The 14,882-nt window shown below is 35.4% G+C and overlaps 1 protein-coding gene across 4 annotated transcripts in view; it reads left to right on the forward strand.

The window, feature by feature from the left end:
* Positions 1 to 245: 245 nt before the first annotated feature.
* LOC124634230 (homeobox protein abdominal-A homolog) overlaps positions 246 to 14,882 on the forward strand; it is a 50,955-nt gene continuing 36,318 nt past the window's right edge. The window contains exons 1-2 of one of the 4 annotated variants that reach the window (XM_047169682.1): positions 246 to 991; positions 10,143 to 10,202. In XM_047169682.1, the coding sequence (XP_047025638.1) occupies positions 388 to 991; positions 10,143 to 10,202 (664 nt within the window). In that variant the 5' untranslated portion in view covers positions 246 to 387. The remainder of the gene's footprint in view (positions 992 to 10,142; positions 10,203 to 14,882) is intronic. The other 3 variants (XM_047169683.1, XM_047169684.1, XM_047169685.1) reach the window with 3 other exon arrangements.

Consider the following 14,882-nt stretch of genomic DNA (forward strand, 5'->3'; position numbering starts at 1 on the left):
TAGACGAGGTCGGCGCGGAGGTGCGGGGCGCCCGGCGCCATTACGAACAATGGCCGTCGAAATGGTCGTTAGCGAATAGCTTTTATCTCTTTCTAATATAAGCCACGCAGGTAGGAATTAATGAGACGGAGAGGGTTCTGGCGGGTCGGCCTCGATCGTCGCGGCGTCTCGCTCGCACGCACGTGGCGGGTTTTGCTGTCTCGAGCGCGGCGCGCGGCAGCGGTAACGCTCGCCACGACGGGGAATTCGGAGTCGTAGAGCCTCATACGCGGGTCATAAACGATCCGCGGCCATAGTAGAGGTGCACGCGCGAGAATCGATCCGAATCGCCGGCGATAAACGCATCTCCCGCGAGGCGATCGTCGCGCGCCGCGTCGCCGCCGAGCGATGAGTTCCAAGTTCATCATCGATAGCATGCTCCCGAAGTACCACCAGCAGTTCCACCACCAGAATTTGTTCGCGGGTGCTGGGGCGTCGCCTATAGAGGCGTCGCTATCATCTTCGCTGTCGTCGTCTCTATCGACGTCGCTGTCAAGTTCGCTGTCTGGCGGACTGGGAGCGGCAGCGCTGGGGGCAGGCTCGCCGGGTGCCGGCAGCCCGCAGCGGTCCTCGTCCTCATCATCGGCATCGCCGGGCGCACCGGCGAGGATGTATCCATACGTGTCGCATCACCAGCAGTTCGGAGGTTCGGTGCCGTTCTCTGCTGGTGGCGGTTTATCCGCGGCGGATGACAAGAGTTGTCGATACCCGACGGCTGTGGGAGGTGATCCGATGGTGAACTACGCCCTGGGTCAGCACAACGGTGGAGCGGCAGTGTCGGCAGCCTCGGCCAGCATGGCAGCCGCTGCGCAGTTCTATCATCAAGCTGCGGCCTCTGCGGCGTCGGCAGCGTCCGCCGCCACCGTGGACGCCATGGGAGCGGCTTGCTCGCAGCCAGGCTCTGCCCAGCCCCTGCCCGACATACCGCGGTACCCCTGGATGTCCATCACTGGTAAATGTTTTACTCCTTCACTGCATGACAGTTTGCGATGTTTACGTTCCTGAAACAATAGTTATGAATCAGTTTTTGTGTTGCTTGTAAAGCCTAAGATAAGTTTAATTACTTATAGGCAGTCTTATCGGACCGTTTGTTACTTAGCGGTTGGTTTGGCTTAAATGTTTTAGTTTAGAATTTTGTTGTTTTTGTTTCAATATTTATATTATTTGTTTAACGATTACAACATAATAATTTGAGTTGGTTCGCTTGTAGCATTTTTTGTGTTCACTTCCTTATCTATTTAAATATTAGTTACATAAAATATAAACTACAAATTGGTCAATCAATTCATTAAATTACCATTTATTTGTAAGGATTTGCTAATTAAATGAATATCAACGTAAAACAAAGGACATCACAGGTTTAAAAAACAAAACATACAATAAAAATACTAGAAAATGGAATCCAAAATAGTTTATTTGTTATTCCAATTAGAAGTAATAACTCCTCTATTTTTTGCAAATTAAACCCAATCCAATACGATTTTAGCACTTACTCAATAATAAAATAATTCAAACTGTGCAATATAAATGCAATAAAATTGACTATTATTATTTTTATTGTCAATGAATCACTATAAGTATCTTTTATGGGTACATAATATTTTGGATAAAGTTTTAACAGCTGGTTGTCTTTGCATACCAAAATAATAATTAGAAGATATCTAATATAATTCGTTTTTTGGAATATAAAATGGTAATTAAAGAAAGTATAAGGGTGTTTTGGTATAAACAGGTAATAAAACAATGAATGGAGGTCGTAAATGGTGCGCGGGCGCTTCGATTCGGTTGGTTCGCTTTCGTGCATCATCGGCCGTCGGTCGCCGTCGCTCGCTCGACCCGCCCATTGCCGACGGCGGGAGGGCGGGTCTTAAGACTTTACATAGAACCTCGTTTGATACCTAAAACTTATTTTTGAGTGCTCAATTATTTTTATGATGCCAATAATTAGTGTTAGCATAATTTAAATTATTTTTATTCATTAATAAGTTCTTAATATAATAATTACCTATTTAAATCGAATTCGTGGTGATTAAATAAATATTTTAATGGTTATTAACTGTAATACGGATTGGTACTAAAATTATTAAACCCAAAGTACCACAACTATTAGATTTAATCGTTTTAGCTGAATTTTAATCCCACAAAACGCTCTAGGTACTAGGTATTTTATAATAATATCAATAGCAACAAATCAAACTATCAGCCTACTCAAAAATAATTCAAGAATTTGGGTGGGCATTTACCTAGTAGGTACCTAAATAAAAAAATATTACATGTTTAGTAAGTACCTAACCTGTTTACATAAAAATACTTAAGCCAGTTACAGCCAAATTCAATATGGAATTCCTTATATACCACATTAAGAGTCATATTATTTACCTATATCTGTTTTGAAAAACTGAAACAGTTACCTAGAAAAACATACCAGTAGGTCAATAGGTACGTACTTACGAATTTAGAGTTTAATAGCATTTAATCCTGTGAGGTCTACTTAGTACTCAAAAAAGGCGAACAATTACAGACCCAAAGTGCCTGTATGCTTTGCATACAATGGCTCGATTATTTTTATTTGCGATTTTATTGTCTAGCAATCAATCTTCCGCGGTTATTAAGGTAAACGCGGGTGAAGTCGTCATGCCCCAATAGTCGTCAATTAATCTAAAAACTTTTATTTATTATTTCTACCGAACTTAAAATGGGCTGGTTTATATGTCAACATATTGTTGATAATATAGTGCACAATTGAAATGACAATACGGGGTTTTAACGGTCATGGCGTCTAAGATATGTTATTCGAAAGGTGTGTGCCCTAACAAAAAAGTTTTTTCGTGAAGTTCAGCTGTCAAAAGTGAAACTCAGCACGTGGTTTTGTGTTTTGATTTAAATAACTCCAGTGGGGTCTGTGGTATGTTTCTTTGTTTAATTAGATAGTTAAGTTTATTTGCTAACGATGTAATATGCAATTTGGAATACTTTTAACATAGAAGATATATTTTTTTAATGTGACATCTATTGGTACTTTAAAACTCCCATTTGACCCAAAACCCGTCAATTTTAGAATTATTATGACGACTACTGGGACATGCTCAAAAATTGCACCTAAACTCGTCATAGTGAGGATATTTTGTGTTTTACAGTACAAAATGCGAATAAATAGCTAATATCGGGACTTTTACAAAATTGTTAACTCTCTAGAACAAACATATTTAAGTTTTAGACTACATTTGTTGATAAAACTGCGTTTCTTTTAAGCTTTTTCTTAGGGGTACATTTTACTCTGCTGGTTCTAGATGCACGTACACAGTCATGTTATTCGATTCAATTAATATGTTTCTTAATGGCTAAATCCCCTGTTTTCTATAAGTATGCACTTTCTACGAGTGTTTTTTTTTTAGGTATATATTGGCCGCTGTAGGCCTCCGCCATTCTACTAAGGACACGCGATACACATTTACCGCTTTGGGTACTTGTGCTGTGTTGGCCTTTGTTTCTACTACGCTTGGATTACAATTTGTGGCAAGCCAAAATTGACTGTTCTTACACTATCCTTTTTGTTCGAAATAACTGCATGTCGTCACGCGTATTGTGCCGCGTCTCCCTAACGTACCTTAATAGCGCCTGAATAAAAATTATGTCATTCAACTAGTTTCGACGCAAAAAAATATTAAAATAAGTTTTAAAACTAAGATGACGTAGCTTCCATCCCTGTCACTTATTTGCTTGTCGTATTCGATATTGATGGGTAAAGAGTAATCTTAAGTAAGATTTTTTTATTTAAAATTGTATGTACCTAGTCATTGCATGATCGTTATTTTAATAGCAGATCATGACTGAAAGAAACTACAAGCAAGAGGGCCTTTTAAAAGTCATAGAAGCTGTAAATCAAGGGGCCACAACATGAGATGCAGCAAGAAAATTTAAAACGCCCTTTTGGGACAACTTTAATGAAATGGTGACACAAAACCGATGATTATCCTTGTATACATATACCTACTATAGAAATGAACCCAAGGACAATCCCCGGTTCTGTGCTAAACTATTGTTAACTATGGAGGAAAACTACTTGGGCTATTGCGTTGGGATGTTAGTGGATATAGGAAACTATAGGAACTATGGCACCTGCCGATGACAATGTATAAAATATATGTTAAAAGGCAGGTGGATAGGCTCGCCAGCTCACTTACTGGGCCCCCGGGAATCAGTCACTGAATAGCAACAAGGGAGCAATACATGAGCGGCTGAAGGGTGAGGATACCTCGGTGGACTTTAAACGCAGATTACGCGCTCCCTGCGGGTCCAGCATCACCGGCCCAATCGTCACTTACCACGAGGCACCTACCCTCCGAGCCGGGCTACTAACCCTGCTCTAGCGACTCCACTCTGGACGGCCAATGAAGGCAAGCCAGAGGCGGAAGACCTATCCCCCGTCATGCTTCACTTCGGCCAGCCGGAGTGAAGCAGGACAGGGACAGCATACTCACCCAGGAGTACTCGGTAAATATAGCCCCGCGGGGTCGCTACTCCCCGTCATCCACCTCAGATGTCCTGCGGGGCTAATTAAGATTATTATTAGATATTTCTTCCAGACCTCGGGACTACAGAGTTCCGGATTTTTGGAAGGCGAACGTGGGGCTGAAGCCAACTCGCTGAAGCCCTTTATTGTGATGGGATGCTAATAATGGACTAGGAATGGTGAAACTACGGGAACTATAGCACCTGCCGATGACAATGTATTAAATACATGTAAAAATGGCAGGTGGAGACTCGCCACCTCACTTACGGGGCCCCCGGGAATCAGTCGCTAAATCGCAACAAGAGGGCAACAGGTACATGAGCGGCTGAAGGCTGAGGATACCTCGGCGGACTTTAAATGCAGATCACGCGCTCCCTGCGGGTCTAGCATCACCGGCCCACTCATCACTTACCACGAGGCACCTAATCTCCGAGCAGGGCTGCTAACCCTGCTCTAGCGACTCCACTCTGGTCGGCCAATGAAGGCAAGCCAAGAGGCGGGAGACCTATCCCCCGTCATGCTTCACTCCGGCTGGCCGGAGGTGGGGGACAGTATACTCTTTCTTAAATATTTTAATAGTAATAATTCTACTCGTGCTACATATGCACATGACTGCATGATTATATGATTGATTACGAAATATATTTTTAGACTGATTTTGTGATTCCAAGCATTTGATAGATAGGAATATTAATTAAAATGCAACTATGTATCTGTTTTATTGAATACCTGCTCTTCTAACAGATTATGACCTGCTATTCTAAATAGGGATTTGGTTTTATATCTATCTACCTAATGTTTCAAAGGCATAAGTATGCTTAACAAATTCAAGCACAAAAAAAATGTACATAACTTGAACCTTATGTTCAAGAGCAGAGAGTTTACATTAGCATTAAAAGTTGACGAGTACTGGGAATATTTGACGAGTATCCGTACAAATCAGACGACTATTGGTACAAATCGCCCTTTTTTTACTTTTGCCTTAATAAGTACATAAACCCATGAAAATTATTAAAAAACATTAGTTACTTAGAATAATGAATAAATACCCTATCACGTCATGCAAAAATTTTCATTTTCTACTGAATATTTAACACACAGTGGCGCTTCAAAGTCGGTGATTTCCGAAATCCGACGAGTATTGGTACGTTTACCTTACAGGGTTAAATATCGCATTCAATTGGGTATCGATAAAAAATAGATTTAATCGATTTTTTCATCGATTTTTTCAAACAATAGCGTTCAATTAGGTAATTGCAATTACCTTTAGGTAATTATTATAAAAATATTATGGTAAAATATTTAATTTTTTCAAAGAGTTATTGTTACGCGAAAATGGTTTTAAATTAATAAATATTACCTACATTTAGTACTTCTATTACCAATCAACATTTAAATTACAACTATAAGATATTTAAGCCATTTTATCAGAATATAAATTACATTTCAAAGGAGAATCTAGACAGGCACCTAATCGCATTACTAATCTTAACGAAACAATAGCTTTGCCTGATCATTGATATTCAGTAAAAACTTCAGTTTCAAGCAAAAACTGAATTAAAGTAGCAATTTATGGAGCATAATGCCTACTTAGCACTTAATTTAAGTCAAACTGAAATTACATCACTAGTTTAGTATGAAAAAGCATGATACCTACTTATTAAATGTCGGTCAAGTGCGATATGCGTTCATTTACTAAAGGTTTTACCTATTTAGGTTTATTGCCAGAACTGTATACCTAATATAACAAATTATATACACAACATATAATATGTTGTTACTTTACGCCTGTATGTACAAACTTATATTTAAAATATACCTATAGATAGGTAGATAATAGGTTCCTATGTATTGCATCGGGCAGGTTAATCCCATTTTATATTTTATCAATTTTATAGTTTACGGAAACATTATAGGTAGATAACATTAAGTAAGACATTATAAAACAAATAAATCAGTAAAAATAGTTAAGCTAAAACGAACCATTATACAAAATTAAATTCGTACTAATTACCAAATAAATTACCAATAAATATTCTTTATCGTTTTAAATATATGTTTTCAAATAAAATACATAGCTTGGAAACGGGTTAAATCAAAAATTAACCTATTAATTAGAAATATAATTTAAAATGACGTGACTAATGAATGTCACATTGAAAAATAATTTTGTAGGGTTGGTCAACATTTATTTATTTCAATATTTAATTTAAACATATCTTTATAATGTGTCTTAAAGATTTCGAATGATTTCAAATAGGTAATCGATTGGTTGCCCAATATTTATTTATTACAAGTCACTTAATATTTATTTATTAGTGTGATTTTATCTACGATATCGTATTATGACCCCAATTTAACACAGTATGATATCTGTATAAATCAATAAAGAACATTACACATAATTTTTATTTGTCACAGTATCCATTTTCATAGGTGAGTAATAGGAATCCAATTTTAGAGATCTGTAACAATGAAGTTAAAACCATTTAGGTACAAAAAAAATATTTTACCTACACATGGCGACATACGAATAAAACTAATATTTTTAGGTATCCATGAGTCATTATTAGGTTTATTAGGTAAATTATTTTGTACCTAGGTACCTACTGGGGAAAGAAAAATAATTTATTTTAAATATTATTCTTATATACTTTATAAAATTACCTCTAATTTATTTACATCAAAAATAGACCAGCACCGCATAATTAAATTACTTAGATAAAAACGAATCATTATAAAAAATACAACTAAAAATATCTAAGACGGATACAGAAAAGAAGTATATCATGAATTAAAAGTTTTTTATCTCATACTGATGCTCTTGGCACTGACCGACGCCAACCGTAATAGTTGTCATGCGAAAAAAACTTATCAAAGCCAATGAAACGTCATAACAGCGTTGTAGATCACTGAAATTGTACGAAATGGCCTATAATCATCTTGTTTTTGTTTAGCAATGGACTATTTTTGTGATTTGTCGGCAATGTTGGCATATAAAAATGTCCGGGCTGATGTAGGTGAAAATTCGTCTCGAGAAGACAAAAATAACGTGGCAGGTGCTTGCGCGCGCGCTCACAAAATTAAAATGGCGGACTTGTCAGTGGCCGACAGTTATACGTCGTAACGCGCAACATTCTACAACAATTTGACAGTGTAAGAGCGTATTACGTTCAAACACTACGCGAGTTTTAGTTTGAATGAACTTTAGTGCGATTCAATGTTTCTTGTTTTTCAACGTTCTAGTGTTGAATGGAAAAATAAGCAAGCGGATAAAAGTCGGTTCTGTTTCAAACATAAAAAAGATTAAGAAGAAATATTTATTTACACATTAGGAATTAAATGCCCAGCAGATCCAATTTTACGCAATACTGCAAATAATTATCGATAGTAAAAATAAATAGGTAGGTAATTACAATGTTACAAAAGAAAGTCTCTAAAAACAAGCAACGAGTCATTTTAACTTAAAACGCAGCTCGAACTTGACAGCAAACATTGTTAACCGCGGAAAAGAAGAGCACCAGTCACATGTGTGCGGCGCGCAGAGCGCATGCGCCAAACAAATATGGCCGGCATTAACAGCCAATCGCAGCGCGGCGTGAGCAATCGGAACCCACATGCCATCAAAAGCCCTTTATACTATTGATTGCTATTTGTAGCACGTTATTAATTAAACTGTTAATACCGTATTGTTCATACAAACTATTATTCCATTAGTTAGGTTGACGCTAGCTGTTTATTTACTAGGCAATATAATTTAACGTTGATTGTAATATTTCAAAGAATCCTGAATCACTTGCGCATAATTACGACCTTCTACTCTGTTGCAGCGTTTCCAAAAAACAATAAAAAACATTCAGCTTGAAAAATAACATCATTATCTTTCCCCGGTGAAATATGGGACTGATACAGAACTCTTAACCTTTTCCATTTTAGGGTTACACCGGCTTTCGAAAGTTTCGACAGTCGATTTTAATTTTCGATTGGAAACCGAAAGCCTGTTGTTATCTTCAAATGAGTTGCGAATTCTCGAGAATCGATGTATGGCATACGATTGGAATAATGGATTTTTTTATGCATTCGCGGTGTAATTAACGATTGCACTCATTCGAGACAATTTAAATGTTTCCGATAGGTAAAACTCGTTAAATTTAAACGCTGCCGAAGAACCGGAGTCAACTTGCGTTCTTAATTGGACGTTATAATTTATTTTGTGAGTCATTATATTTGCGGTGTTGATGGCTAAGATAGTTTTTAATAGAATATTTTTTTGTCTACAACAATTTTATTTAGATCTTCGGTAGTAATAACTTCAGTATTTTGATTAAATGCCAGAAAATTTTAATAGGACTATAATCCAGTGGCAGATTCAGTATGAGCGTTTAAATAGCAATAAGCCTAAGTAAAACTAGAACTAGGCATTTGTGTAATTTTCCAGACGACTTTAGACTTTTGCATTTTATTTCCAAATTCGTAAAAAAATAGCTTAACGTCTAAGAACTTATTAACCTTTTGCTTATAAATAAAGCCATTACTTATACGTTTTGCTTGACATGTTTCCATGTTTTTTTTCGATTTCAGCGATTAAGCTGCTTACAATTTTATTCCAAAACGTATAATAAGTATTAGTGGTCTGTGTTAAAAATACTTTCTGCAATGTGAATACTTAATTTGTGCCGAAATAGCAGATGAAAAAATGTATATTTTTGTAACAGTTAGATTATCTGTTATCAGACAATTAGAATAAAAATCTCATATACCTATCACAAAATTACATGTTTATTTTTCAAGATATCAAAAGCTAAACATGAGTCACTCTTATACATTTAGGATAACAATGTCCACATATCTACGTCACTTCAAATTGTGGCTTTCAGACCGCCTTAGTGAACCGAACAATTTAAAACACAGCGCTCAATAAAAACCAAATAACAGCTTTAATTGATAAAGCGTAATTAAAAATGTTTACTCGTAATTTAGATTCACGATAAAACGTAATTAACAGTCAATTGTTCTAGTAGTTGATAGGTACTTCGTTTGAACGTGGTAAGACAGAAAAACTACAATGTGGTTTGACTGTAAAAATTTAACGACCACTTTATCCATCAAAGTAATTCACAATTAATGGATTTTTTTCAAATCTACAATGTAAATTTCCTGGAGTATTCTAATTTTGTTCTTACGGTTATAACAATGTAAGTGTTATGATTGGTATTAGATAACTACTTAAGTAGGTAGTAGTTTTTTAAGCTGTAAGAAAATTACTAGGAAATTGTGTTTTATGATGTAGGAAAAGCCAAAATTATGAATCATTAGTATGTTTTCAATAGTGATTTAAATATTTCTGCGGATGTTACAAACAATAATTGAAGCTGTTGATATGTCATATCAAGATTCCCTTTTAATTCTGACATTATTTATGATGTTCCTTTTATGTTAAACATATTTTTTTAGTAATATTTTTTAATTAGTTCCGTTTGTAATAAACAGCATAATGGCGTTTAAGCGACCTATTTTGTATTGTGTTAGCTTTAAATGTTGTGCATGCGACTTGGCCGAAACAAAGAACTTTCAATACGATTGATAATAGATTTTCCATTTCCAGATTGGATGAGCCCCTTCGACCGGGTGGTCTGCGGTGAGTTCAATGGTATTTATCGTTTCAAATTTATTTTCTTTTAGTTTTAAGTATATTTAGTTTAGGAGGAATCTTAACACACATTCGACGAACAATGCTTTTAATCGCCCATTGCCATTTTATGTAGGAATTCTAATATTTGGACATGAAAAGTGGATTTATAGGCCTTAATAGCAGAAACTTTTGAAACCACTTTTGATAGTGACAGGATTATATGCTGAATGTTTTAAATAAACTTCTTGATGATTTTCTAGTAAATTGTTTACACTGAAACAATGTTTTGTGTAATTGCTTATGTGATTGATAAATAGATACTCACTTTCTATGTAGGTATAAATCTTCAGGGTTTAATCGGGGATTTTTTGTTTTTTTTTTTTTTTTTTATAGACAAAACATAAAGGCGTACCTATTGTCACAACATTAGTCCATTACTGATTCTACGTATTATTGCAATTTACATGAATTTCATTCAGTCCTAACTGATAAATGAAATTAGTTATGGCCTGTTTTTAGAGAACCTTTATTGGGTTAACTTATTCACCATTGGTTAGGTTTTATTATGGTAAAGCATTTTAAAGCATTTTTGTCGAATGTGTGATGATTTGATTAATTTAAATCCTTTGAAGGCTGATGTCAAATTATGTTGCAATTATTCATTTGATATGGCTTCGTGGAATTATTGCAATCAAACCTTTTTTAATTGACAAAAATAATTTTGTCATATTATTTTTGTTTTAATGTTTAACGAATTCTTTTCCTACAAATGCATTTTTAAATTCAATGACATCCAAGGTGCATAACCCTAAAATGCTACCTGTCTTACGCATCTTATATCACGTTTATAAGGAGACTTTTTGCGAAAAAATCTCTCTTTTATTGTATTCTTTACCATTGAAAACAACAACAATTGTCTTTTTGCAAATCTATTGTTCTATTGCAAAAAAGTGACGAAAAGGGTTTAAAAGGATCGCAATAAACACAAACTTTCTCCAAGAACAAAAGCTTAATAGTGGGTCAATATTATGCAACCGTCCATAAAGGTACAAAAATGGTCAGGGACATTCAATTTGGGCGACCTCTGTTCCGTACAGATAAGCTGTGCAATTATTTCCTTTAGCCGTTTTCCTTTCATATTTATAACGCGGGCTTATTTTCCTCCCAAAAGTAATATAAATAAGCAGGCCGGGAGCACGGGTAGCATTTAAATCCCCCATCTTTAATACTATAACAATAAATTTTTAGTTGATGGCAACATCTCGGTCCTTCAAACGCAATCTTTGTGACTGAGCGAGTTTGAAGACGTTTTACTATTTCTGCCTAGATTAAGACCTTCTTTACGTGTGATTATTTTATAAAATCTTATAACAAAACATAATATTGTTAGTTTTTTTTAGTTTCATGTACCTACAATTTGACTTACTGAACCATAAAAATAATGTCCAACAGACAAGTGACTTTCACATTTTTTTGCGAATTTATTGAAAAATCTAAACAAAGGGTTCACGGCAATGGGGTTGTGCAAATTCTCGTTTTTGTTGTAAACAACAATCCTTTGTGTTAACAAGATGTTTACAAATAAGGTTTAAGTCAAAGGGTTTTAAATCACGGCGTCGAAAGCTTTTAAAACAAGCTTAGAAAGGGGTCCATTGTTTTGTTGGCACGCCCGCAAATTGCTTTATTACGGACGCTTTGCGGCTGGTGTGCGAAAGTCGATATCGCCAAAATCGTAGTCAAAACAACATTTGTTATCACACTGTGTTCACACTTCACAGGCCCGAAGCAAGCTTCGAACCTAAACAACCCATGACGTTAGCGCGCCTTCATCTCGCGTGCGCGAAACAGTCATGAACATTAAATTCATTTTGATACATAAATCTATCACTTCACCAGTTCATTTTACATACGTTTATTCGATTGTGAAAGTGCGCTCTCGACACATTTTATTAACAGTAGGTAGTATAAAAATACAAACATTGTATAAACGTGAAAAATGGATAATCATAACACTTACAGAGCATATAAAAAGGAGTTTTATAGCGTCATAACAATTAAGGCTTAATCACTGTCAATCGTAACTCCACCGTTATAAAGTGATTGACGCTAGTGTTGTAAAAAAAAGTTAGTCCGCGAACAATAACTGTTGAGAATTGACCATAAAGTGGCGACCTTGTGGCAATAAAAATTTAACGAGCCAAGCCCGTGGCGTAGTGTAGTACAAACACATTGTCAGATTCGTGGACGTGACACTCATAGAAACAGCTGGGCCCACATCTGTGGAGCCTCAGCGACAGACGCGCCACACACTTTTATAAGTCGTTAAAAAAGTCAAAGAGTTAGAAACACAATGATTGATTTATTCACGCCGTTTAACATCTTCATGTAAACTTGTTTGGAACCAATCGAGGATTTATGGTTTTAATTTTTCTAATATTTGCGTTAAAATCTACTATCAAGTTGTATTCTCGATATTTTACGGCTCAACACTAACAGTGTAATAATTTTGTCTAATGTAATTTGATGCGATAGTTACAGATGAGTATTTTAATATGAGTAGTGGACGTTTATGGGTTGTAGGCGCCAAAGTATTTTAGACGGAAATTAATTTCCATAATGGTCTATTTAACCAGCAACTCGCGTTGTCGCGTTGCGCATTGAGAATGCGTAGATGCACGAGCACGACTCAAGCGTCGCGTCGCCAAATAAGTCAACCCTGTACAGTGCACATGCATACAATTGTGGATACCGACGCCATATTCTGCTATCTGTTAACTTACTCTACTGTGCTGATATTTTAAGGCACAGTTTTTAATTTTGAAATGTCTTATTTTGTACCTTATTCTTCGTTCACAAAAAGATAGAGCGTCGAGGTATAAAGCAATGCACGAGATAAAGTTTTTTGTTTGTTTCGCCATTCACGTCCTTTTTGGACTATATAATTCAACGTCAGCAAGCTTTTAATTATTAATATAAATAACTGCATATAATTTTGTCATTGTATTCGATGATCAGGCTGCTTATTAAGTGTTTGTATTTCATCGCCACGTTTTAATTAAAATATAAAGTCATCAGATTAATTTAGTAGGGAAGCAAAAACAAAATAGTTTATCATCTAAACTTGCATAATGGAAACTCAAAAAACAAACATCGAGCCAATTCCTAATTTAAAAAATAAAAAATTCTTATCACAGCTAAAATCTAGTTTGTGTCAGTTGATATTTTTTTCAAGATCGCAGCTTCTAAATAAAGTCAATGGCACCGTTTAATCTTGAACATATTCACTTATTTTGCCCACTGTATCATGTCTATTCAGTACATAAACAAGACAATTGAACGCATGTGCCTACATTACAATTACCAAGGTTGTATTTGTTGATGTTCATATTACGTAACTTACTATTTTTGGTGTAAAAATCTGAGAGTTCTTTGACCCTAGTCCAGTGCAATCTTTCGTATTTCTTATGTAATAAACAGAGATAAGCGGAACTAAGCTAAGTAATTTGTCTAGTTTAATTCAAATTATTTATGTGTTTGATATCCTTTGGTTAATTTGGGTTTATAAATATTAATGTTAGGTTTCTTAATCTTCTCTAAAGCATATGGAATGCAGTTACTTAAACTAGTGTAATTTTGGACCACCAACATATTTACCTGTAAATTCAATGAGATGGAGTCCAGTTTTCGATATGATAATAATTTTGGACAATTTAGTAAAATTTATGTATGATAAAGTATTTAGGACCAACGCGAATATTTTAGTAGGTAGGTACAGTGATGTGCAGTTTCCAATACATTGAATTAAAACTATGTTCAACAGCCAGATACAAACATTAAGTCGGTCAACATTGCTGTCCTCACCAGTACCTACATTAATTTAAATAATACTAGATATTAAATTTTGAGTGGGAACATGCAAATATGAATATTCAGATTCGTATTACTAATATGCTTTATTTATTATGGTATATTCGACCGAGAAGCCGTTAACAGGTTAAATATTGTAAATTTGCTGTCATTGCACTATGAGTCATTATCTACTTATATCCAAATATTATCTATATTTAATAGAGAAGTGAAAAGTGTTATGTATCGATTTTAAATTAATATGAATGTCATCATTTCCTAAAAATATCTTCAACAAATACAAAGTTATAAATAAGTTAATATACTGAATATCAAACTAAAACAACATAACATTAGAGTCCAAATTATACCAGCAAGTTCTTTGTACAGTCCACCGTTATACAAAAACAGTAAAACTATCTTACACTTCATCACTACACATTAAGAAAACAACGTCCAACCGTCTGTCTGTCAGTGCGCCTGTTCAGGATAATCTCGAAAATTACTCGATAAATTTTGGTACGGTCTCAATCACCGCTCAGAACAGTTTCTAAGGAAGATTTTGAAATATTAATTGTACGCGTGCCGTGGACTCAGTTGTAATGATCTTACAAAATTGATAGTACCCAATCTGACTATGAAAACAAACAAAGCATAGATCTAATTTTTTTATTACACTTTATGAATGAAACTGGTTCTTTAAATTATATAAACATTGCTGAATGTACTGGGGGGGCCTCGTATTTCAACGGTTCGGGGAAGCGCTACTGCATATATAGCGATGCGATATAGCGGACTTGCAAACTAACGATTTTATTAAATACTGCAAACTAATCGCATTTTTTGGTTCTT

Source organism: Helicoverpa zea, chromosome 11, assembly GCF_022581195.2.
Source record: "Helicoverpa zea isolate HzStark_Cry1AcR chromosome 11, ilHelZeax1.1, whole genome shotgun sequence".
Lineage (NCBI taxonomy): Eukaryota > Metazoa > Arthropoda > Insecta > Lepidoptera > Noctuidae > Helicoverpa > Helicoverpa zea.